Source organism: Chelonia mydas, chromosome 10 (genome assembly GCF_015237465.2).
Source record: "Chelonia mydas isolate rCheMyd1 chromosome 10, rCheMyd1.pri.v2, whole genome shotgun sequence".
NCBI classification, from domain to species: domain Eukaryota; kingdom Metazoa; phylum Chordata; order Testudines; family Cheloniidae; genus Chelonia; species Chelonia mydas.
Genome location: NC_051250.2, coordinates 32,334,218 through 32,359,496, shown reverse-complemented (window position 1 = coordinate 32,359,496; position 25,279 = coordinate 32,334,218). Strand labels below are relative to the sequence as shown.

General features: G+C 54.7%; 1 protein-coding gene across 3 annotated transcripts; it reads right to left on the bottom strand.

The window, feature by feature from the left end:
* Positions 1–1,537: 1,537 nt before the first annotated feature.
* UBALD1 (UBA like domain containing 1) lies at positions 1,538–18,684 on the bottom strand. 3 transcript variants are annotated; one of them, XM_037911184.1, is made up of 4 exons: positions 18,583–18,684; positions 17,541–17,731; positions 8,422–8,481; positions 1,538–2,793 (listed from the first exon to the last, which is right to left on the bottom strand). In XM_037911184.1, exons 2-4 carry the CDS (start codon positions 17,658–17,660, stop codon positions 2,470–2,472), a joined length of 504 nt encoding a protein of 167 aa, XP_037767112.1. In that variant the 5' UTR covers positions 17,661–17,731; positions 18,583–18,684; the 3' UTR covers positions 1,538–2,469. The 3 variants fall into 3 exon arrangements, with proteins under 3 accessions (XP_037767112.1, XP_037767111.1, XP_037767109.1); XM_037911183.2 differs by lacking the exon at positions 18,583–18,684 and adding an exon at positions 18,256–18,525; XM_037911181.1 differs by lacking the exons at positions 17,541–17,731; positions 18,583–18,684 and adding an exon at positions 12,941–13,205.
* Between the last annotated feature and the right edge of the window lie 6,595 nt (positions 18,685–25,279).

Genomic DNA, 25,279 nt, shown 5'->3' with positions numbered 1-25,279 from the left:
GTCTGTGCCGCTGGCTCCTCCCCAGAGACCTGTCCTGCAGCCAGGACATGCCTCATGCTGAGCCTGCTGCTGGGGGGGAGCACTGAGAAAACACAGCAGCATGCCCCCCTCTGCCGGGGGGTGTCGAAGCCCAGCCATACTTTGCTCGCCCATCAGCCCCCCGACATGCCAGCTCCAGCCCCTGTGGATGTGCTTAGCTCATCCTGGGCTTCCAGCAGCCACAACACCTGGAGGGAACAGTGCACTGGCTACTGCCACAGCCAGACTCCAGGTCCTCCTGCCCGCAACCCCGCACCTGGCCTCCCGCATCAGACCCACGGTGTGAGCGCTGAGCAGGCCGTGCAGAGCCATGTCCCAGCAGTCCCCCCCCGCCCGCCCCTCCACAGGACAGAGCACTAAGCAGCTCAGATAGCTGCATCTCACTCACAGTCCCATGGGGTTCATTGTTCCAGCCACTCCACCTTTCACTCCTGGCCACCAGCCCGTTCCCTCCACCCCACTGACTGCTCCTCTCCAGGGCCTCAGCCAACGTCCGGACTGACGGATCGAGGGATGCCAAATGCCCGTGCTGCTCAGCGCTGGCTGGGCAGTGCCCTCGTACAAGGCACGCAAGCAGCTTTGGCTAATGCTCCGCCTCTGGGCAGAGGATGCTGCCCCTGATGCCTGTGGCAGGTCCTGCCATAGCGAGGAGCGGGGTAGCTTTCCCAGCACGCTTTGCTTAGACACCAGCAGTCACTCAGACTAAGGAAAGCTTGGGGAGTTCTTAGCGGCACGGCCTCCGGATGGCTCCTCTCCCGCCACCTGTCTGACGTGTATGGAGCCTCTCTGTCTCTGGGCCACACAGCTCTGGATTCCTCAGACATGGCTGCAGCAAAGCCCTTGGGAAATGTAGCTTTCAGTTACCTCTGCAGCCTGAGGGCTAGTTGCTTTCCTGCTCCCCCTTGGTGCAATTCCCCACACATAGCACCTCACCCTCGAAGAGAAGCACCTCTTATGCCAGCAAACCCCCACCCCACATGCAGCCACCTCTGGGGCAGAACGCAGCCACAGTATAACATTAGCGCAAGCCCACACAGGCAGCGAGGAGAAAGGGCACTCCAGCCAAAGCAGGGGTGATTTATGGAGGCAGTACATATCACCTCATCCCAACTCTCCTGGGTCTCCCTGTCGGGGGGGAGGAGAATCTCTTGCTGACCCCTGGTGAGGAGTTCAGCAGCCCCTGATTACCTCTGGGGACCCAGGGCTTCCCGGCCCGTCAAGCTTCCCCTCTCAGGTCTCTAGCCAATACAGTTGTGAGGCCAGGGTGAGCGCTGCCCCATAGCCCAGCCCTGGAGGGAGTGGGGGAGGGCAGGGAGGAGGAAGCCCCACTCCCCTCCCACATCACTGCATCATAAAACAGAATCCCTTCCCTCATGAGCCCTGTCTGCGTGTGACTGCGTGCCTGGGCATGTGCCAGGAGGCTGAGGTGAGGTCCCTGACCACGGAAAAGGCATTCCCGCCTCCCCAGGCTGCTGAAAACGAAGCACGGACACTCGGGTTCAAAGCAGAAGAGCGTGTATTGCAAGCGGCCACTGCTGAATGCCCAGGCCTGGTGTCGCCAGAGCGTGTCCGAAGGGCCTTCCCCCCGCAGGGAGCAAAGAACAGAGGGTGTCAAAGCAAGCCCAGCCTCCGTGGGGCATACGCTGAGTCATGCAAAGGGTGCTAGCCCCCCACCCTGGCAGCATGAGAGGAGACTGCCCAGCCAGCCTCACCCACACATCTCAATGGGAATCTGATCCCCCAGGCTCTGAGAGGGGGTGCAGGTCCCTGCTCTGGGGAAAGCAGAGAGCTTGGGTCATAGAAAACAAGTGGCTATATTTCTCCAAAGGAGCCCCCGTTCCCCTCCCTCTCAGTACAAAGCAAGCTCAGTGCATGGGTTCGAGGCCTGCAGCTGAGCAGAAATGTTTTTTTCCCCTCCTTTTTTCTTTAAAAAACCCCCATTCGGCAGGGTTGGGGGAGCGGTGCAGGGAGGGGGAGATGTGTATTACCCACAGTCCCGTTCTGCCTGGCAGTGGGACCCCTCCAGGTGCTAGGAGGGAGAAGTGGGTCATGAAGAAGGGATTTAACCCCCCCCCCCAAGTCACTTGCATGCAAAAATCCAGCGTCCCAACAGGAAAGATAGGAGTGGGGTCCCCTCATTGAGAGATTCCTACAAAGACAGGCTCCGGGACGCAAAGGCCAGAGATGGCTCCTGCATCCAGCGTGGCCTCCCTGGGTCTTTGGGGAGCTCTGGTCAGCTCTAGGACAAGTAAAAACTACTTCAAACCAAACCCATGCAAGGTGGCTATTTGCTCGCGTGTCTGTCTGTCTCAATGTGGTTGCCAGTCTCTGAGGCAACAAAGTTCCTCTCCTCCTCAGAAAGGGGGGGGAAATGAAAGCTGGGGCCATAGGGGGGCCCTCCCCACATCGTGTTCCTGCTCCCCCGCGGCCTCATCTCTCGGCCTCCATGGTCACGTTGGCCTTCTGTTCTGACGTGGCTTGTTGGGAGACTGTGGCGGGCCAGCCCGATGGCTGCGAGGGCGGGGGCGAAGTCCACATGCTCTGCTGCTGCTGGATGGAGGGGGGAGCCGCAGCCCAGGCTGGGTTGAAGCCCCCGGGCTGGGGGAGCGGTGGGGGTGGGGGAGGAGGGGAGGTTGCCATAGACGCCACAGGGCTGCTGCTGTGGAAGCTCTCGGAGGCCTTGAGGCGGGAGAACATGGTGAGGGCATCGGGGAAGTTGGGGGGCGTGGCGGGCGTGTTGGCAGGAGTGCACATCTGCAGGGGAACAAAGAGACAGAAGCTAGTCAGAGACACAACCCCTCGCCCTCAGGGCCAGAGAGTGCAGTGCGCAGCCAGTTCTGGGGTGGAGAGTGGGCACAGTGTAACAGCATGGAAACACTCCACTGGCCATGAGGGCGAGACCTATGTCCAAGGGAGGCTGCAGGGGCGGTTAGGGAGGCTGACTGCAGGACGCGGTTAATGACCCAAGGGCTCAGGGTCTCCCCCAAAAGTCAGCAGCCCAGGACCCCAAGCACCACACAGGGGCATCAGTTCTAACTCAGCAAGAGTGCCAGCAGCTGGATCGCCAGCGCGGTTCCCTGCCACACCTGGGCCTTTCCTCGGTGCTCTCTACCCAAGCACTAGCCAGGCCCAGGCAGGCAGGGCTAGGGGAGAGCTGGTGCAGGCCAAGCAGCTGGAAGAGGGCACCAGGGGTGGAACATTTATCTATCTTTAAGGGCTCGTCTATGCAGGGAAATTCACCAGCATAATGAACCTCCGGTAATTATACCAGGGTAACTCAGGGAGCAACAGTGGCCCCCGGGGACTGCCGCCAGCAGAATTACGGCGGTACCGGTATGCTGGCACATTCCCCATGTAACCCAGCACTGAATCTGTGTGTCAGTTTGATGCCCGTGGAAGCCAGGGCCTCGCACCCCTAGCCAGAGCCGGCCATGGTACACGGTGCTGCTGGGCAAGCTCTGCTAGTGCCCCTCTATCCTAACCCGCAGCCCCTGCAATTCCAGTCCTGGGCTCCCCCCATGCCCAGACACACACAAAGCTCTGCTGAGGTCCCTCAGGCCTGCTTTGCCTCAACTGCTGCCCGCTGGAGTCAGCGGCTCTGTACTCTTCTCCCGCTCTACCTTCCCAGCAGCACTGGTCTTTGACAGAACCCGGAGCTGGCTAGGAGCCACCCAAGGTCAGGCGGGTTCCTGTGGCTTCCCCGTCACTGCGTTTGGGAAGATGTGGCCTCCACAATGCACAGCAGTAGGGGGAGGACACTGCAGGCCTCTGCCTCCCCACAGCCGCACTGGCAGGGACCGTCCAGGGAGCGAGGGGCACTCACAGAACTTGGAGCCGCTGCATCCCTGACAAACTTGCCGGGAGCTGTCGTCTTCCCTTGCCACTGGGGCAAGGATGCGACTGATTTGTGTTAGCCCAATCTGGGCCAGAGAGGATCCCAGCATCCAACCCCTGGGCATGACAGGCAGCACCCCACCCCATAACTCCATGGCAAGCTGCAATCAGTAATAGCTATTGCAACCACAGCACCTCCCCTTCCAGGGCTTTAATGGAGTCTGCCAAGGTTGAGATATTCGGGGATCACATCACTCAGCAGTCAAATGCAGGGGGTGTAGCCCCGAGTGGCAAAGCAGCACCTCACCACAGTCTGGGCCGGGAAGTGAAGAGCACCGTACCCAATTGAAACTGCAGGGGGTGGATTTGGGGAGGAATTCAGTCCAAACGCTGACATGAACATTCACATTAACGCTTGCGCGGTCTGTGCAGAGCTTGTGAGCTGTGCTAGGTCCGTACCAAGCATTACACTGTTATTACTTGAGAAAACCGACTCTGAGCCTTACTCCACAAGGGTTTTTATGCCATTTTATGTCTCATCCTAAAGCTCCCTGCAGGACAGCACCCACTAGCACCGCAGTGCACTCAGCACTCCCAGCAGAGAGTGCCCCCTACTGACCCATCCTCCTTGCTGCAGCACTACACCCTGTAATTCCCTGGGGTCCGCACTAGGAAGGGAAAGTGCCCCTAGCTCTGCATTGGGAACAGCACTGACTGCGTAAGGAGAGCACCCCCCACTGAGCTCCCACCCTGCCCACCTACAGCACAGAGCCCCCAAGCAGTATGCCAGGCCATGGGGGTCAGCACTGAGAGGGTAGAGCGACCCCTGCCGAGCCCCTATCCTGCTCCTTGTAGCACAGCGCCCCCTAGCACTGTACGGGGGCCAGTGCTGACTCAGAACCCCCCAGTACAGTGATTACATTACTCGCCATTCTGACCAGTGTCTGGAGGTGGCCAGGTGAGGCGCAGCAAAGTGCCCTGCACGCTGTGCTCAGGAGGGGCTGAGGCTCTGCTGGGTCCTGGCATAGGGGCTGCAGTGGGGGCTGGGGTGGGCGACTGCACCTGCAGCCTCTCCCCCTCCTCAGATGGGGCAGTGCCCACAGCTGCAGCTTCCCTGCAGATTCGTGCAGGCAAGTAAGCGGCTTGGAGCAGGCGCTCGGTGGGGGTGGGTATTGGAGCCAGCACGTCTGGGTGGTTCTGCCAGGCTGCCAGCTCCTATCAAGGCTGCTCCCTGCAAGAAGTAGTTATTTCAGGCCCCCGAGGACTAATCGTCTTTCAAGAGCTCATGTCAAACGTCCCAGACAGGAGCGGTACATGGTACCCTTGAGATCCAGCCCCTCCCTGCACCCTCATCTCTCCAGGGGACAGACCCTTTGGGGGGAGGGGGTGCCCATGAGGGTATATGAATGGCGAAGCTACATTGGGAGGGAGGAAAGGGGAGGGGTAAGTGGGGGCCTCAGCCCCACTGTGGTTTATGACATATGCCAGGGGCCCTTCTGATGCACAGAAACTGGATCCCCAGTCCAGATGCCCTGGCCACCTGGCGTATGCTCAGCCCCTGCTGCCCGTCACCAGCTCATAGCAGGATCCCCCTCCCATCTAACCAACTGGGGACACATCACTCAGTTTGGGAAGGACGAGGGAGGGGGAGGTGGCCCCCCTGCCTGAGAGCCCCTGCTCTGGAATGGACTGGATTCCAAAGCCAGGGCTCCCCCTCACCTGCGACCTTGTGCCACCCCAAGAATCAGCTGGCCAGGACACCATCTCCACACAGCCAGCCCCTGCCCTGAGCTCACGGTTTGCAGCCCAGCGGACTCCAGGGTGTCCAGCCCCATGCAACACTGTCTGTCCCCACCCCCTCGGCTGCCTGCGCTGGAGGCTCTTTGTAGCATGGCTCTTGCTGGGTGCTCGCTCTGCATGCTCACTGCATGCTCCAAATCCCTGATTGCCCCAGAGAACGGTGGAGTCAAATGAGGACACGGCAGCCAGCAAATCCCAGGGACCCATCTGCACAGGCAGATTACAGGCTGCCCAGGCACGAGAGTTAAAGGGACAGAGCATGGGGACCCCAGGGGCTTCTGTGGGCAAGATATAACAAGGAAAAGTGTTGGGTGGAGGATAAGGGGGGGTCACAGGCTGTCAAGAAGCAAATTGGCAGAGTGCTGGGCAGCCCAGGGGCTGCTGGGAAGAGAGATTTAAAGGGAAATAGTGTGTGTGTGTGTGCCTGTGACTGTGGTCTACGCCCGTGAGTGCGTGTGTAAGCAGGCATTTGTGAGAGCACACATATATTTCTGCATGTCTCAGTGTGTCTGCACATGTCCGTGTATCTGCTACGTTACAAGTGCAGGGCCCTTCTGTTCTCGCCTGTCACACCAACAGAGCCTAGCTGCAGCTCCCAAGGAGGGGCAGGGTAGGCGCGGAGCAGACTGGTTTGCCATGGACTCAGAATGGGACCAATGCCAGGGCCCACAAGGTCCTTTTCTAGGCTTCTCATCTCTGAGGGGGTCAGTTCCTCCTCCTGGACTCCATTCAGCCCACCTGCCCCAGGGGCGCTGGTGGGGGTAGGAGCTCCCCCGGAACTGAATGGCCCAACTGAGAAGCCAACCTGGCACTGCTGGGTCGTGCAGGACATGTGGACCCACTGCTGGTCTGCAGGTTAGGCCCAGCAAGCCAGGAGCCCGGCTCAGCGGGACAGGGAGCGTTAACCAGCCACTACCCCTCTGTCTGGGATGCCCCTCGCCCACCCCTCACCTCACTCAGCACATGGCAGCCAGTGCTGCTGGACCCGTGTGGGGGAGGCAGGGGTGGCCCTGCCAGGGCCAGGGGCTCTGGGGGAGGCTGCAAGAGCCCCGCCCACATGCACGCTGCACTGTTGTTCCTCAATCGGCCTCCAGGCAGTGCCCAAGAGCAGCGCAACCTCCCCCTGCCCTGGAGTCCGCTCACTGGGGTTCGGCTCTGCTGTGGCAACCCAGGAGACAGGCCAGGAGCCGCCACACGAGTCGCTGCCCCCATGCCGTTGGCCCAGGAGAGAAGCTGATGATGCTCAGGGCATCAGGGCTCCCCCCGCCCACACACATTCCAGCCCTGTCGCCGGAGCCAGCCACCCTCTCTGCACTGCCTGGAGCAGGGCCCACCAGGCAGCGGCTCCCTCGACAGTCTGGGGTGACTGTTTGCGCCCAGGAGGTGAAATGGCCGAGCTGGCTTTGCCATCCCAAATCCCCGGCCCTGCCGCTGGGCCGTTCACCTGAGCCGTCCCGTGGCGGGGCAGATGGGATAGGTGTCATCGGCAGTGCAAAGAGCAGAGCGACGCGGAGCCTTGACCACCTGGCCCCTTCACACCATGGAGGCTGCAGGAGACATGAGAAGGGTCTCCAGGCCAGAGAGCATCACAACTGCCTCCAGGGAACTGGCAGCTTCTCCAGGCACCGCTGGGAGCTCCTGTAACACTGCAGTTCTGTGCAGCCTTAGTGTCAGGGGTGCAGGCTGCACTGTGGACTCTCCTGGGACCCAAACTTCCCCAGCCAGCAACAGCAAGGGCCTGGCTGGCCGGCAGGTGCAGGGCAATGGGACTAGCATCAGCACACAGCAGGAGGGGCAGGAAATTGCGACATTCCTACTCTGCCTGCTCACTGCAGCACAGGAGCTCATGGGACATTCAGGGCCACCACAAACAGCAGTGGGCCACCAACACCCACCTGTGGCCAGTGCACTGAACTATGCTGGACTCCATGGATGCATTCACCTCCAGCACCTCCCACAGATGGACTCTTGGGAGAAAGCTTCCCACTGGGCAGAACAGGGTTCAGTTTCCTGTCAGGCACCTTCCTGGGCTGGGGGACTTGATGGAGCTAGCCAGCTTGCAGCTCTCAGGGAGGCTCTCACAGATACAGCCCCAGGATGGGAAGGGCAGGGTGGTCCAGTAATGGGGATGAAGGGCCAAAGGGAGTGAGTCTGGTTCAGCTCCAAGCCACTGGGTGCAGGCCCTGTTCCCGTCACCCTCTGCCTGCTTCTCCTGCACTCAGAGCACCAAGGATCAACTTTCCGGACGACCCTGGCTTTGCTCTGAGTGCCCCCCCTCAGCCCCTCCCTCTATGCCCGCCCCACATCTCTGCTCCCTCCCACCCACCAAGCCTGTCTGCCCCTCCTGCCGCAGTCTCTGCTTTGCATTATCGGACAGGTGCAAATTACAGCTTCTTCCTCCTCTCATTTCCCTATAGAGCGCCCCCCACAGTACAGGGCACACTGCATGCTACTGCACCCTGGCTTGCAGGCCTCATTTACCCTCACCCCAAATAAGGCACACTGCAAGCACCAGCCTGGGGCCTTTGGCTCCCCCATGGATGTTTCCAGAACACAGCCCACCCCCAGCTTCTCTCTCTTGGCAGGAAGCTTCCTGCCTCCCGCTCCGTGGCTTTGCTGTATATTTCTGCCCTCCCTCATGGAGGAGTGGAACAGAGGCCTGGACATTAGCAAGAGCAGCCCAGCTATGCAAGGCCAGCACTGCTGCTGCACCGGTTTAGCAAAGGGAAGGGTCAGGGAAGCACTTACCATCTGATGGTGATGGCTGTAGGGGATGTTTGTTTCTTGGAAAAAAGCACTGAGTGCAGTCTGCAAAAAAGGAAGGAAGAGATTTATCATTTGTCTGGGAACGAGGCACTCTTCCACCCGACCCTCTGGAGCACAAGCCTAGGGCTTGGTCTAGCTCCCTCATGCCCCAGAGTAGGGCTCCAGGATCAGGGTCCTAGGGCACAGCTCCACTCTCGGCTCAGCATGGGTAGCTCTTGACTGCCAGCGTCCTGCTCTCTGTTGGTGTGTGGGGCTCCTGGAGCAGGCAGTGCAGCAGAGAAGAAGCCCACTTGTGTGTGCGCGAAAGCAAAATCGCCCCTCCGTTTGCCACCAAACTCTGGATCCTGTGTCACTTCCAGTCCACCTCATGTGATCAGAACCCTGCAACCACTCTGAAATAGCCCCTTTGGGCACTGGCCTCCATGCCATGCAAAAACATGCATGGCCCCCTTGGTCAGCACATGTCATGGCTCCAGAGAACCCCCCCACCCCCGAGACCGTCATGTCTTCTTTAAAAAAACACACAACGCTGCATGCAGAACAGCTCCAAGGGCCTCTGCAGAGCGAACGGTGTTTGTCATTTAGTTTCACAGACAGATGCTACACATATGGACTTACTTCACTCACTGGTGAAATGCAGCCATTTCTGGGGTGGAGCCCAGTACTACATTATGCAGCCGTTTGGCACAGGAAGTGTAGAAGAATACCAAATCCAACTGGGGCTCTAGGGAGAATTTAGGGTAGTGGAATGTAATTACCGAAGCTTGAATTAGACAAGGAGACCAGGGCGAGCACTCCTACGCTCATGGAAAGTGCCACGGGATCTATAATGACCATAAGCAGTTAGGACCTTGCTTTTATGTCTCACCTCCAGCAGCACAGCATCCCCTAACACCAGCCTGAGGCACTGGCATAGAAATCCCCGTTTAACTGACATTCTGAGGAACATCCAAATCATTTGGGAGTTTGAGAGACTCCGGAGAATTAAACAATCAAACAGACCAGAGGGAGCATTGGATGGAAGGGACTGGACACTCCTCTCCCACTGTGTAAATCTGGAGTAACTCCAGGTAAGTCAGTGGTTCACACTGTATAAGAACGGAGATGAGAGAAGAACCAGGTCTGTGGTGTTTTACTGTATGTCCCCAGTGCAATGTCTTTTCATCATATTGTTAACTGATTTCTATAGCAAGTTTTGCCACCCTCGCAGCATTTTACAGAGTCTCACACAATATCCCTGTAGGAATAAATTCGACCACCCCCCCAAAATGCAGCCACTTCTGGGGTAAACCACGGCAGCTGTTAACAGCTACTCTGCAGAATAGTTCAGGGGAGCAAGTGAAGAGTGTGCCATGCTCAGTTAGCGCAGAGGTGCCAATGTTTGCAATACTGAGGGCCGTGGTGGCATCTGCTTGGCTAGTTGCTTGTGTAAACCACAGGGTGGGGGGTAACAGGTGTGCCTCTCTCTGGGGGTGATATGGGAGGACAGAGGGCGGGTCCTTACCGGACAACAGAATACTATTCAGATGCTGCTCTCTGGCTCCCCCTATAGGCAAAGTGGGAAAGTTGAGGGTCTCTGTACCAGCTGGCAGGTATAGTTTTCCTGTACCTCTGGGGGTTCAATAGCATGCCCCAAACTGAGCAGTCTGGCCTTTCCCCACACTCCTGCACTGCGATCTCTTTATTGTGCGATGGCAGGTATGTGAAGGGGGAAGTGAATGAGAACACACCTGGGGTTACCTAATAGGGGAAATGGGCCCAAAGTGGGTAGCCAGGACCAAGCTTTTAATCACAGGATGTGATGATAGCTCTGAGCTATCTTTAATCCCGCTAGTTCACGTCTTGGTGGCTGTGAAGCTGTGGCAATGTGTCAGCACAGCCTCGTCCCATGGCTAATTGTGCAGGTTCTAGCTGGGTTTGTACAGCCGATGCTGAGAACACACAGCTGCAATTTCGCTGTGCTGGGACCTCACCTAGCTAGATTAAAGCTAGTCTGGGTATGGCTACTCAAACTGTAATTATACCGTGATTATAAGGCAGACATACCTTAAAACAGGGGCTGGAGCCCTGGCGAGAGGAACTGCAGAGGGTAGCTTATCGGTTGAGAGAAGTCACATGAGGTGGGGCGGGTGGCTCAGGTGGGGCTGGGAGCTCAGGTTTTATGGCAGCTGGCTACCAGCCAGTTGCTTGGTCTAGTAGTCATTTAGTTGGCTGGTTATATCCCCGTAAATGTGAACAAAACTCAAAGAGGGGAAGGCAATTATTGCTAAAGGAGACCAGGGAGTTTAAGGGGTTTTTTTTTTTTTGGTCCCAAACCCTTGAGGGGGATATGGTTTTAGTTAAGGGCAGGCAGCCTCCATTGGCTGAGTTTCTGAGGCCCTACACTCCACTTGATGGCATTTGGCTGTTTGGATGTAAAGTGATAATTTTTAAATGCTAAATGTGATTAACTGCAAAATTCCAGGCAACGTTCTAGACCTCAATGGGCAGAAACCTATTGATTTGGGGGGAAAGTGGCAAACTGGGAGGAGGAAAATAGGGGACATATGGAGCCCTTGGCATCTGGTTGGCAGACCCCTCAGCTGTAATCAGGTCTGAAATTGTCGGTGGATCAAAGAACTGGTGGATGGAGCCATTAAAACCTTCTAGCAAAATAACCCACATTACCTCTGCCCTTCCTCCCAAGGAGTTTAAAATTCTGACACCCAGGAAGAAAATAAGAATGGAGGGTGGGAAGAATGGATGGCGGGAAGAATGGATGGCACAAAGAGCCTCTGGCATGGGGGAAAGGGTCAGTGGGGAGGGGCCCCCAGAGCCTGTGGGGGGAGAGTGAATGGGGAGGGGCCCCCAGAGCCCCTGGCATGGGCAGGGGGGAAGGATGAATGCGGAGGGGCCCCCAGAGCCCCCGGTGGGGGGAGGGGCTCCCAGAGCCCCTGGCAGGGCTAAAAGCGGTCATCAGTTAACAATGGCTCTTTGCTCTCCCCGCTGAGCTGTCTCCCAGCAGCAGAGTGGGTGCTCAGCCAGGAGGGGAGTCCGAGGGCAAAGAAAGCGAAGCCGTTCACAGCCTGCCCAAAGCCTGCTCCAGGCTGGGGGCGGGAGGATAGGACACCAGCTGCCCACCCCTCCCTTCTGTCCAGGGGGACGAAAGGTCCTTTGGAGCAGGAGAGAAAAAGGAGACAGCCCCTGGCATGGGGAGATTGGAGGGCCCAGAGCTCTTGGCATGTGGCTGAGGGGGCAATGGAGTGCCCCTGGAATGAGGGAGGAGATCGGGGTCTGTAGTATGTCCCTGCAATACCTGGGAGGTGGGAGGGTGGCCCACAGGGAGCCCCTGGTGTGTTCAAGGAGCGACACAGAAGCTAAAAGGGTGAGACTCCCTGGTTTCAGTTAATTTAAACAGGACTCCAGGCATTGTTTGATCCTGGTGCCCACTGCTACTAAAGGCACCTGGCAGACTACTAGTCTTCCTGCCTTTCACCAGAGAGGCCCAATAATTCCTCGATAGCTGTGTTCCCCAGCAACAGAATGGGCAGTAGATCAGATCAGCAGTTGTAGGGCGAGCACGGGCTGCAGTTTCGGAGTCTGGGGGAGAAGGGCAGCAGGATGTGTCTGCTGGGCAGGACTGTGGTTTGCCCTGCCTTACAACAACAAAGGAATGTAAGTGGGTGAAGTGGATGGTCCAGACATGAATCTAGGCAGGACACAGAAGTGTGTGCACACATGCAAAATGAAGCAACTAATCCTCTTCTCGTTCACTCTGGTTTCACCCTGGTGCAGCCCCCCTGACTTCAGTGGTGTCTCTCTTCTTCCCCGCTGCTCCCCCACATTTATAGCAGCAGAAGGGAATCGAGCCCTAGGAATTATTGCAAGCTCTTATATTTCACAAACAGCCCCATGTGTGCTCTGTAAATATCTCAGTGAAACCCTTTTCATGTCCTTCCACTGGCTGGGTGGAGTTACTGTTCCTGGCCCCCTCAATAACAGCCTGGCCCATGGGGAGAGTCACCCACCAGGAGCGGCTCCCGAACGCTCCCCCTCCCCGAGCTCTGGAAAGCCACCAGTCTAATCCAAGGATGGAACGCCTCCACCAGGAGGAGGGGCATATGGGAACAGCCAATCCCCTGGTGGCACACACCCAATCCCACCCCCTAAACGGTGGCAACAAAGTTGACATCATTGCAACAGCAGCAAACTTAAAAAAAAAAAAAAACACACAGAGAGAAAAATCTGCCCTGGTTTCCGTATTCAAATGGGAGTGAATTTAGGGCTAGTGAAAGAGCCAGAGACGGAACCCTCAAAATACCCCCAACTCCCTGGAGCCACCCCATTTCCCAGAGACAGGAAAATGTTCCTTCAAAATGAATGGTTTCCTTCTCAGGCCTTTTTTAATGTGTTGCAGGCTGTGATCCTCTTACATGGATGCAAACTAACAGTTTCCCAACCTCCCGCCCCACAAGCGTGTGTTGTCTTTGGTTATGTTTCCCTCCCCATTGATATCAGATACCTCCTGGGAGCTCCTGGCCTGCTGGATCTGACAGGGCCGTATGGAGACTTGCAGGACATTGAGAGCATCATGTAACACGGCTGGGGCCCGGGCAGTGTTCTGACACCATGGCAGTGCACCACAACACAGTAATCTTCGCATTGCACAAGGATGTCAATGTGTGGGTTTGTCCCAGAGGATGCATGATCTGAAGGTGCTTCACCTACCAACAGTTACCAATTGACAGGTAGGGCCAGGTTCTGCTCTCAGGTACATTGGGATGAATCTGGAACAATTCAATAGACTTGAGTGAGTCTCCTTCTGAAGTACACCGCTATGATTGAGCAGATGGGATCCCTGCGATCTCGGCTTTGCTGACAACAGATTTAGCTTCACTCATTGGTAAATGCTGGATAAATCCCTTCTGGAGACCAGCCTCTGATCAGGCCAAAGTCAACACACATTTTACAGAGTAAATTACCAACAATCCTCAGCTCCAGTGAATCAAGAGCACCCAGCCCCTTGGTTTGTCTGTCAGCTTTTCCCTGAGACTGTGTGGGTTACCGGGTACCAAGGCTCTTATGGGACCGGAATTCTCCTCTGATGTGAATGGACAGATTTGGAAATTCCCAAACAGCCCAGAGAGGCTGGGTGGCAAAATGACAGGAGCCCAGAAATTCACTACTAACCCTTGCAATGCCAAGAAAGAGTGAAGCTCACCCCAAAGGAACTAAAGACAAGTGTGCTTGTCCTCAGAGACAAATGCCTCCTACAGCTCCTCCAAATGCTGATCCCTACCCCCTCCCACCAAGATTACCTTCCAGTTCCCCTGCCCCAGAGCACAACAACTTGGCCTCCCCACCCACTGCGTACCCCAACCCTGCTGAAGGAAATGCCCCCTCATTATTATGATGTGCATTACCACAGGGTCTAGAAACTTAGTCATGGAGTAGGACCACCATTGTGCTAGGCACTGTACAAACACAGACAGCCCTTGCCCCCAGAGAGTTTGTAATGTGTGTTCATGTGATCCTGTGCAACTCGCCTCCCAGTAGCTGGAAACACTTCTCACTCCCCAGATCCACTCCCTCCAGCCCTTAAATGAGCACAGCCCAAGTATCACATGCTTGGAAACAGCACAGCGATCAAAGGTTAAAGCATTACCGTGCTGCATGGAGCAGTCCAGAAGGGCTGTAAATGGGGCAGATTGTATGTATTTAAGGGCTTTGTCTAGATGGAGAAATTTACCAGCACAATTCTACCAGTGTAATGATACCACTCTAGTTAAACTGGTATAACCCTGGATGGAGATCCTTATTCTGGTATCAGAGCGTCCACACAAGGGGTGACACTGGTGTAACTAGACTGGTAGAATTATATTAGTAGAGTTATGCCAGTAAACTTCTCCTCTAGACAAGCCCAAAGATGCAGCAGGAACAGCCAACTCCTGTTGCTTTGTCACTCATTTCAGCTTTGTTGTCAGGCAGTTTATTATCTTGAAATGTTAGTTTAAACAGGAATGGACCATCGTGCCCAAAAAGAGTGGGAACATCAGCTGCCAGTGAAACACTAGTGGCTGGGCCGCGCTCTCTGTCCCTGGGCCATGGTGTGATGCAGGAGAGGCACATAATAATGCTCATGGGATCATGGGTTACGGAGTTCTGAGTAACAGGAGCAATGTGGTCCCCCCTGTGAAAGAGACAGTATGCATCAATACCCGCAGAGCGCGATTCTGCCACCTTTACACTGAGCAATCCCTTGATGCAGGAGTAATGCTTCTGAAACCAAGGAGACCACTCAGTGGACCAGCTCCTCAGCAGGGGTAAATTAGCACAGCTCCACTGAACTCCAGGGAGTCATACACGCCGAGGAGCTGGTTCAGCCTGGAGAAGGGCATCCGTGAAAGGGGGTGGAGTAACAATACTCTGCAAACGCAGATCATGGGCTCAGACTGAGAGGGATTTGGAGTACCCGGAAGACAGTACTCCTAGAGCAGAGCTCTGAGAAGGGGGCATGCTCAGCAGCCATTTTGCAAAGGGAATTATCTGAACATTTTGCACCAAAAGTGACTGGTAACTTGTCCCATTGGGTTGTTTACAGCTGAGCTTCCTCTGAGTCATGCAAGTGCCAAACAAGCACGGGAGACCCACGGCCAGCACACTGCTGTTTGCACTTGTGCAACTTGCCAAATAGTGGCAAATTTCTGGAAAATGTAATTGAAACAATAACTTTCTGTCGCAAGTTCCTACTCCTGGTGCTTCACATGTAAAAGGTGGTAGGGTCTGATCCTTCTCTCACACCTGTCTTACAATGTCCAGTAGGGCTGCTCTTCATTTACACTGGTGAACAGAAACTAGGTCATACTACACATGTAAATGTGTCCAATATTTCCTTTTGCAAAATCTGAAAATATACAGATGGGCTTGCCTTGTGGGTGCCTCTCTCGGTGTGCATAGTCAGTGCACAGAGAGAGCGTGAGATATTCATCTGTTTGGATTTGCACACACACACACACACAGACAGTCTGATTTTGACCATCAGCCTCTGATTTTGCATCCAGAAAACCTGTGAATACAGTATCTAGCTGTCTGAACTACCTGATCAAACCAGCAGCACAGGGAGACAAGTGACTCCATGCTATAAAATGCACCCAGAATTGTTTCTTTTATAGTGCATATAGAACAAGGGATGCCCCAGCCATGCTAATGTGTGCAGTAGAAACCTCTTGCTCTCTACACTGACTCAAACCTCCTTCTGTGTCACAGAACAGACACGCTAATTACAACAGTGCCATTAGTGACAAAACCGTCACACTGAGCTGCAAAGAGCTGCTGGTGCCGCATGGAAAACATCTTGTTTGTAGCAGGCAGGGCTGTGTCCATCCCCTGAGCACGCACACACTCCCATTCTTTACCACCAGGGAGCTTTCTGGGACTACTGCACTCGCACAGTCCGCCTGCATGTTCCCCACCTGAAGCTGCAATCCCGAGTGACATCACAGTCACTTCCCCAGCAATCACTGTCGATGTCACAGAGGATCCTGACTCCAGGCCAAAGGAATAAGCAGTTGGAGCCAATGAAGTTTTAACCAGCAAAATCTGTTCTCCTGGTGCTGCCTTAGGAATCAAACCCCAGGGGACAGGAACACAGGAAAGGCCAGACCCGGGCTCTTCAACCCACAGCCACTAAGGGGCATCATTCTGCCTGCAGGGAACAGGGGGAGGTGTTGCGGGAGTGCACATAAGGTCAGTTATTGCTATGCTCCCCCCAAGCACTAAGTACAGGTGAGCTCGGAAAGACTGCCCTAGCAGTGCCAGAGCTCGCCCCAACACTGCACGTATGCTCTGTGTGTGTTCCTTCTACCTCCTTTTAAAAGCAAATCCACTGCTGAGTGGGGCCCAGAAAGGGGTGGGTGGCCCCTGCGGATCTGCTACAGCCAGCCTCGGGAAACCCTGACCATCTGGGAGCAATGAAACACAGTCCCACTTTAATAACACAGGCAGAAGACAAGCACACCCCGTACACAGACATACACCCCTGCTATATAGTACTCACACACTAGACATATATACACTCGTACACACACATCTAATACACACAGGGCTGTACACATATACCCCATCCACGTACACATACACAATTCACACCAACACTAAAACAGCACCGCAGTGACAGTACTGATGTCGGTCTTCTTTCCCAAGAACGGTCAGAGACAGAAAAGCCACCCTTGGCCTAGGGAAGCTGACCTGTACGGGCCTGACAAACAGCAGTACCATGACAGCATGGAGCGTTCCCCAGAAGCGGGTGTGCTGAACACACACATGGCACACACGAATGTCTGTCAGGGCAGCGCAGAGATGCTGGCCCAGGTGGTCGTATCCCAAACAACTCCCGGTCCCACCACCCACTCCCTGAACCGTGGTGGTAGCCCCAGCTGTGGCACCTTCCATTCCGCCAGACCCTGGGGCACCCGCAGCAATTGGCAGCAGTTAAGGCACGTTGGAGGTGCCTGGGATTAGCCTTCTGAGGGGCAGGATGGGGGCATATAGCACTGGGGCCTCTCAGGCACCCCTCTCCCCACATTCACTCCATGGCAGCCCACTGGGGGCCGCTGTGAGTGCCCTGGGGCTTGCTCTGGACACAGCAGCCAGGTGGGCAGATCAGATGCCTTGGCTCACACCCTGGGCACAAGGCTCGCTCCGGACTGGCCCCCCCAGCCCAGTACTGGGGCTCCTCTCCGCAGCGGCACTGCCCACGCCCTGGAGCCCCACGCCCGGGAGCTCCTGCCTCCACCGCCCCCTCAGGCTCAAGCCCCCGGCCCGGCCGAGGTGCCAGGCTGAGGCGCCAGAGGCACCGATCGGGGCTGGCCGCGCTGAGCTCCCCCGGCGGCGCGGGCTGTAGCAGAGCGCCAGGAAACCCCTCCTGCCCCACCCGCGCCCTCCAGCTCGGCGGGGGTCTGCTCGCCAGCTGCCCCACGGCCGCCCCAGCCCTTCCGCGGCGCCCCAGCCTGCAGGGCCAGGCCAGCCGTGACCTCCCCGGTGCTGCAAATGGGCAGCGATTGCGGCCCCCCCCCGGCAGGGCGCCCCCGCCCAGCCAGCTCTGCCTCGCCCTGGGGGCTCACCTCGAACTGCCAGTGCGCCGCCTGCAGCAGCTGCTTCGCCTGGTCAGCGGCGCAGCCCGCGGTCAGCACGAACTGGTTAATCATGACCTGGTGCTTCAGCTCGTCCATGTTCACCGACATGCCGCCTGCCGTGCCCTGGGGTCCCTGGGTCTGCGCCGCTCACAGCGCAGCCACCATTACAGAGCCGGCTCCTGCTAATACAAATATTTACTGGAGGCAGGGGACTGACTCACCCAGCCTGGCCTCCCTGACGGCACAGCCAGGGCGGGGCCGGGCGGGCAGGCTGGGAGCTGTAGTCCAGAGGCCGGGCTGGCTAGCTGCGGTGCCAGGCGGGTGGGGTAACAGCTGGCATTGGACCAGCCTCTGTTGGTGAGAGAGACAAGCTTTGGAGCGGACCCACCCGTGCACACAGGCAGGCTGGCAGAGCAAGTCCCCTCTGCGCGCCACAGAGCAACGGGTCCTTTGCAGGACTTGACCCCATGCACCGCTGCCATGGGCTGATGCGCTGGCCGGGCCTAGGCAAGGCTAGCGTGGGCTGCGTCAAGGCCGCAGTTGTTCGCGTTGGCCAAGGAGGTGGGACAGCCCCGCCGCTGGTACACAGGCCATAGCGGCGTTGCTTCCTAGCGCGCCTCCTTTGCCTGGTCCAGTTTTAAAAGCAGAAAGCAGCGCAGGGCTGCTCTGGGGGCTCCCCTCCGTCCCCACCGCGGGGACTCACCCTGCACAGGCTAGGAAATAGGCTGTCGCGTAGGGTGCGTGGAGCTGTGTCTGGGAGCCAGGACAGGCATGTAGCCGCCCTGTCTGGCGAAGAACGCCTCCCTCCAATTGCTGCCCTGCCAGACGCTCTCAGACCCAGCAGCGGGGCTCCCGTCACACGCCAGGAAAGTGGCTGACTGTGGTCAGCAGAGCCAGGGCTCTGCATAACCCGCCTGAGCCATGGCTTCAGACCTGGAGCAGCTCCAGGAGCCCCCTATTAATTATATATGTATTGTGTGAGCAGGGGCCCCCAAAATATTCCTGCTTAAGGCCCCCCATGGGCTAGTACCAGCACTGCCAGGCAGTCAGGTCCCCCCCGCACCAGGCTGAGCAGCCAGCAGGCACCCCGCTCCCAGGTAGGTAAAGTACCCAGCACTACGTTTCCCAGGAGCCCATGGTTTGTTTGCATAGTTTTACAGGGGAGGCAGACGTCCGCTGAGTGACGTGTCAGGACAGCCAGTCATCGGCCACGCTGTGTTAGTACCTGACCATATAAGGTAAACAAATCTGGCGCCCCCAATGAGCACGCGAGAGAGGTGGGCGCGGGGCGGGGCTGGGCTGGGAGCAGCTAGGGAAGTAGTGAGGCTGGCGTTGCTGCGCCTGGGACCATTGCCAGCATGGCAATAGCGTGGGAGGGAGGCTCGCACTGTTTACAATCAGCCGCATGCAGTTTCCTGTTTGTGTGTAGGGAGGTTCAGGCTCCAGCTAATGCACTAGCACAAAGGGGCTCCTGGCTCCAGGATCTGGCTTAAGGCATATTGTGTGTAAACCTTTGTCTGAAACTAGGCCAAAGCTGGGTGGACGGCAAGGTATGGTGGGTTCCTTGCGATACACACTGTGGGATGGCCCTGTCGTACAGCCCCTGCCCAGGCGATGCCCAGCTAACGGCTGATTAGCCCGGAGCCAGAGGGTGTGAAAAGGAATGGATTGGTGCTCCCCATACACACTGAGAGCGGAGGTGACAGGTTCCAGGATACAGTGTTGTAAGCATCCAAGGAGGAAGCACCGCAGGCTGGAGGTTGTCACCTCTGATCCGACTTCCACATTGATAATGAGACTCACAAGGACATTTTATAGGTTCCTGGATTCTAGCAGGCTGCAGGGCAGGGCTGGAGAGTATACACTTTAGCCTTCCCCAGGTTCTCCTGCCACATGAAAATCTGCAGGGGCAATCAGCATGTCGTTCTGGTTAAACCAGGGTAATGTTTAATCAGGGAAAGCGACAACAGTGAGTTCATTATGAGAAGCTGCATTATCCATTAGGAGGATCATGGATGTGTTCTCAATGTACATTGTCCTTTATGGAGCTTGTACACACACTAATGATCTGTATGCTACATTCACCTGGGGTCAGGAATCCAACTCCTCAGATAAACAGGTTTGAGTTCAGTAGGGCAGTTCTCTGTCCTGTGTTATACACGAGGCCAGACTAGATGATCACAGTGGTCTCACGATGGCCTTGGAACCTATTGTCCTAATTGAAATGTTTCTGAGCTTTGGGAAGCCAAATCCTTATCTGGATCCCAATTCTTCAAATGAGCTCCAGGTGCACAATAGGCCAAACTGAACCCCAAATCTTCAAATGTGATGTTCTATATAAAAGCATTTGGGCCAGGGACTGTCTGTGTGTTCTGTTGTGTGCATTTCTGGGCACACAACTGGCACCAAACTAGTAAGTGTAGAAAGAATGCAAGCTGTTCCAGGCTGAACTAACATCCCCTCCTTGCAGTCCCACATCCCTGGACTTTAGCATGTATGATTTAGATCCAAATTGTGTGCCTTGCTCCCATCATTACTCAAGCAGAACTAAAGCAGCTGGGGATGGTAAGCGCTTTGGGGCAGGGACTGTCTATAGTGGGGTGGCCTCTTACTGAGCACCCCCTTCTGGGCAGAGGTGTCTCTGCAGGCTCCCCACCTCTGTTTGTTTCCTCTCTTCAGGGCCCTTTAAGACCTCACAGGGGCTTTCTCTGATTACTTAACAATACCCTTGCCTGGGGCTAGTTTAATATCAGAACCAGTTCACAACAACCCAGAGTCCCAAACTGAAATCCATACATAGCACTGGCATTTTTTCTCAGTCCCAGGGCTTTTCTTTCAACTCTCAGCTCCTGGCCAGTCCTCCCAGCTCTCCCTCCCTGGGGCTCTGACATCCAGTCCCAAACACAGTCAGGGGTCCCCTCGCCCACTGCCTCCTGCTCTGGGCTTTTCCCTCCAAGCTCCCGCTACCAGAGTCTTCTCTCATTTTTTGGTTCTCTTAGGGAAGTACCTGATTCCCCTCAGGTGGGGCTTGTTTCAAAGCCAGGGTTGGCATAGCACCAGGTCTCCAGCCCAGCAGGGCAAGCCATCCAGTTACAATGGCTCTTTCTTGTATTTGCACAGCACCTAGCGCAACGGGGTCCTGGCTTGTGACTGGGGCTCCTAGATGTGACCACAGCACAAATGATAAATAATAATAAATACTACTAATAAATAAGTAATGCAAGATAGTGAATTGCGCAGCCTGCAGGCCCATTCTCACATCTCTAGCTTCGCTGAACCATGTTCCCATTCCATTTACATAGTTGTCAAGTTGTAAAACAAGAGCCCATAGTGGCTGAATGCTCTGGGAAGCAGCCGGGGGCTCCTGGTGACATGAAAGGCTCCTTTGAGAACCCAGCATTACCATAGCAGAAGAAAGCACGCAGCCAGGCAGGCACTGCTGGGCTGCTCGGCACTATCAGCAAGGCAGACAAGGAAATAATGGCGTTGCTAAGTACCAGGGAATGATAAGCAGGCATGGACATTCAGTGTGAAGGGCTGGGAGATAATAAAGCAAAGGAAAAATGGCAAGTGGAGCTGAAAGGGGAAAAAAACGTTCCCAAGTCCACGGTGCTCCCAGTGCTTAGCAATGAACACGCAGGCCCCCAGCAATGGCTGATTAGTTCTGGCCTTCCTGCGTTTTGTGGTGATACGGTGGGTGCAGAGTGCTAGTCTAAGAGCCATCCGAGCACATTGCTTCCTAACTCCTCCATCCCTTGGCTGCATTTTGGGTGCAGTCGCACATACGTCAGGGCCAGAAGGGTTCATGGAGAGCGCTCTAGCAGGTCCCTTATCTAACCTGTGTGATTTGCAGTGGTTTCCATTGCTTTTGTACAAACATGCCACAGTATTGTCCATTACTAGTACGAGGGTGCGCTGCAGTCACGGTGCAAAGCAGGGCAGGCCTTACACGTACTTGATCCCATTGGTTTGCATTTACACTGGGGGGTGACCATAGAATAACAGCAGTGCACTCTGTGGGCCAGTTACCATCCGGGCCCATCACAGAGTTTGGAGAAGTACCCCGTGTTCCAGGATGTGACTAGTGTTTTTATAAGGTCAAGCCAGCCCCCACAGAACAGCCCAAAGGGATCTTTAGCTGACAAGGTGTAAACACGGCAGGGAAAACAAATTTCCCCCTAAACACTGGTTTAATTAAAGAAATATCAATATTTTTAGAAACTAGCATTTGGTTTTTTAGAGGGGGGAGGCTTTGGGCCCCAAGCCAACAGAGGAGTGTTCAAAGCCCTTGGGAGCAGAGTGGTGTTTATAGAGGCAGAGGTCACAGGCACCACTCCTAGGTCACACATAAATTGCCTTGAATCTCCAGGACTGTATTTGTTATTCTAGGAATAGGTGGTGAACGTTGGCTTTTACAGCTGGAACATGAGTGGCAGTGAGGGGGAAACAGATGCCTAGCAGGAAAGACAAACCAGATTGTTTTAGTGGGTAATAAAATCCTGAAGCCCTGGACTTTGGATGAGCCACTCTGTTGTTCTAGGGTCTGAAGGCAAATACATTTCCTTATTCAAACAAGCACGCCTCCCTCATAGCCCAGGAGGCAGCTGAAGGGCAATTCTTTTTAGCTGGAGAAATACTTTAGCAGTATTAATAAAGACTGAGGGCCTGATCTACCTCTTATCCACTTTATCCTGGAGAAACTCCATATGCCTTACCGGGGTTGCTCCTGATTCACAGCAGGTAGACTTCACTGGAGTACACCAGTTAACTGCCTAGATGTCACTGGTCTTGTCCTGATTTACACCACTTAACTCCATATACTTAATTGGGGTCACTCCCAATTCACATTGGGGTAACTGAAGTCAGATTTCAGAACTCACTTTAGGCCAAATTTTACATGCCAGGTGTGATCTTGTCAGAGAATGGGGGCAAGTGGAAAATGGTCACAGGCACTGTTTGGTATTCTGTGAGTGTGCAAATGAGGGCTCACTCACCTGTCCAGCTGCAGCTCCTTTCAGCAGAAAGACTGAGAGGGCTTCACTGCTATTGTTACTCAAGCTAGCTGGGATCTGGCTAGATCACAGCTAGCTTGGGAATGTCTACACGGGCTGCAATAACCCCTTTCAGTTGCAGTGTAGACAGTCTCTTAGTGAGGCAGAGTGGCTAGCACAGTGGTTTTCAACCTTTTCTCATTGGTGGACACCTACAAAATTTCAAATGGAGGTGTGGACCCCTTTGGAAATCTTAGATGTAGTCTGCGGACCCCCACAAGTTGAAAACCACTGGCTGAGTGGACAGAGCACTGGACTGGGACTCAGGAGTTCAGGTTCCAGTCTCATCTCTGCTGGTCAGCGACCGTGGGCATATCACGTCCCCTCCCTCCACCTCAGAGAAATGGGAATAATTACGCTGGCCCCTTCATAAAGTGCTTTGAAATCCCCTGAGGATAAGAGCTGGGGATTGTTGTTTGTGCCAGGCTCGTCCCTGTGGCCCCTGAGCAGTGACAGCCTGCTTGCTTACTTTGGTCAAACTACAACCCAAGCTTCAGATTCATGGGCCTGGAGCAGGCTATTGCTGCATCAGGTGCACATCCTGCTTTTGCTCTATGATGCTTCTGAAGAAAGGACCTCTTGCCCCAATTCACCTGGCCAACAGCACAGTGCAGTACAGAAGGTTCCTGCCTAGCCTCTGTGACCGTGCTGCCCACAAAAGCACAAGACCTGATTGCTCTCCTCTTGCCATGCTGTTGTGCTACTGGTCACAAGCACTCCCCTTTCTTTCCCAACAGCTGAAGTCAGCCCCCATTCAGCATTCCCAGGGGAGCGGGAGCTGGCTCAGACCTCTATGTGACCGTGTGTTGCTGCTGTTCTGGCCTTGAATTGTTCCTGCTGCTTTCAACATGCCACTCGATGTAATATCCTGGCTTTCTGTGTGTGAGCGTGTGACATCCCCTGGGCCCACAGAGGATAAAGGACCTGCTACTGCTGTCAGCTGAGGATGATGCTCTTTAGCTCAAGCAATTCTGGGCCTATGGGTTTTGTAGCAGAAGGGCAGCGTCCAATCCCAGCTCCTGCATGTGATTAATGGAGCAATTCTCTGTTGTCTCTAGCACATGGATTCTGTACAGCAGAACCCATATGGAGATATTCTATAACCCAGGCCCCTGGCCTCCACGATGAGAAATAAATCCTCCAGAGTGGCACAGTCATTGCCTTAATGCTCCCTGAAAGAACGCACGTACTGGCTGGAGATTCTATGCACTAAGCAAAAGACTATCGATATGATTGCTCCTTGGTGCTTCTCCCCTGGCCACATCAGCTCCCTTCTGTGCTGAAAGAATGAGGAGCACTTATGGCACCTTAGAGACTAACAAATTTATTTGGGTATAAGCTTTCGTGGGCTAAAATTCACTTCATCAGATGCATGGAGTAGAAAATACAGTAGGAAGATACATATATACAGAGAACATGAAAAAATGGGGGTTGCCATACCAACTCTAACGAGACTAGTCAATTAAGGTGGGCTATTATCAGCAGGAGAAAAACAACTTTTGTAATGATAATCAGGATGGCCCATTTCAAACAGTTGACAAGAAGGTGTGAGTAACAGTACGGGGGAAATTAGCATGAGGAAATAGTTTTTAGTTTGTGTAATACCCATCCACTCCCAGACTTTATTCAAGCCTAATTTAACGGTGTCCAGTTTGAAAATTAATTCCAGTTTTGCAGTTTCTCATTGGAGTCTGTTTTTACATTTTTTTGTTGAAGAATTGCGACTTTTAGGAATGTAATTGAGTGACCAGGGAGGTTGAAGTGTTCTCCGACTGGTTTTGGAATGTTCTAATTCTTGATGTCTGATTTGTGTCCATTTATTCTTATGCGTAGAGACTGTCCGGTTTGGCCAATATACATAGAATCATAGAATCATAGAATATCAGGGTTGAAAGGGAGGTCATCTAGTCCAACCCCCTGCTCAAAGCAGGATCAATCCCCAACTAAATCGTCCTAGCCAGGGCTTTGTCAAGCCTGACCTTAAAAATATCTAAGGAAGGAGATTCCACCACCTCCCTAGGTAACACATTCCAGTGTTTCACCACCCTCCTAGTGAAAAAGTTTTTCCTAATATCCAACCTAAACCCTCCCCCACTGCAACTTGAATAATTCTAACTTTTAAGCACAAGTAGCCCCATTTACTTTAACCACAATAGGCCCTTCTCCTGGGGCAGGTGATGGCATATCATAGAATATCAGGGTTGGAAGAGACTTCAGGAGGTTATCTAGTCCAACCCCCTGCTCAAAGCAGGACCAATCCCTAATTTTTGCCCCAGATCCCTAAATGGCCCCCTCAAGGATTGAACTCACAACCCTGGGTTTAGCAGGCTAATGGTCAAACCACTGAGCTATCCCTCCCCCCCAGAGGGGCATTGCTGGCACATGATGGAATATATCACATTGGTAGATGTGCAGTTGAACGAGCCCCTGATGGTGTGGCTGATGTGATTAGGTCTTATGATGGTGTCCCTTGAACAGATATGTGGACAGAGTTGGCTGAAATACCCCTGAAGGGGTCCAGCCTTCTGGGACACATCCTTCTCCTTTGCTTTTTTGCAGTTAACTCTCCCCACTCAGTGCTGGGCTCCCCAGCAGTGCTTCAGAGAGCAGCATAGCCGTGACTATCCTTGAAGCACTCTTCCCAAATGCTTTGCATAGTTATCCACTAGAATGGCA

Excerpts from the sequence above, each read along its gene's own strand:
- UBALD1 (XM_037911181.1), bottom strand. The coding sequence starts at position 13,081 with ATGCGAAGATTACTGTGTTGTGGTGCACTGCCATGGTGTCAGAACACT. Across the intron at positions 8,482-12,940 it reads AGGCCAGGAGCTCCCAGGAG|ACTGCACTCAGTGCTTTTTT; the intron begins GTATCTGATATC and ends CCTTTTTTGCAG. Across the intron at positions 2,794-8,421 it reads ACAGCCATCACCATCAGATG|ATGTGCACTCCTGCCAACAC; the intron begins GTAAGTGCTTCC and ends GTTCCCCTGCAG.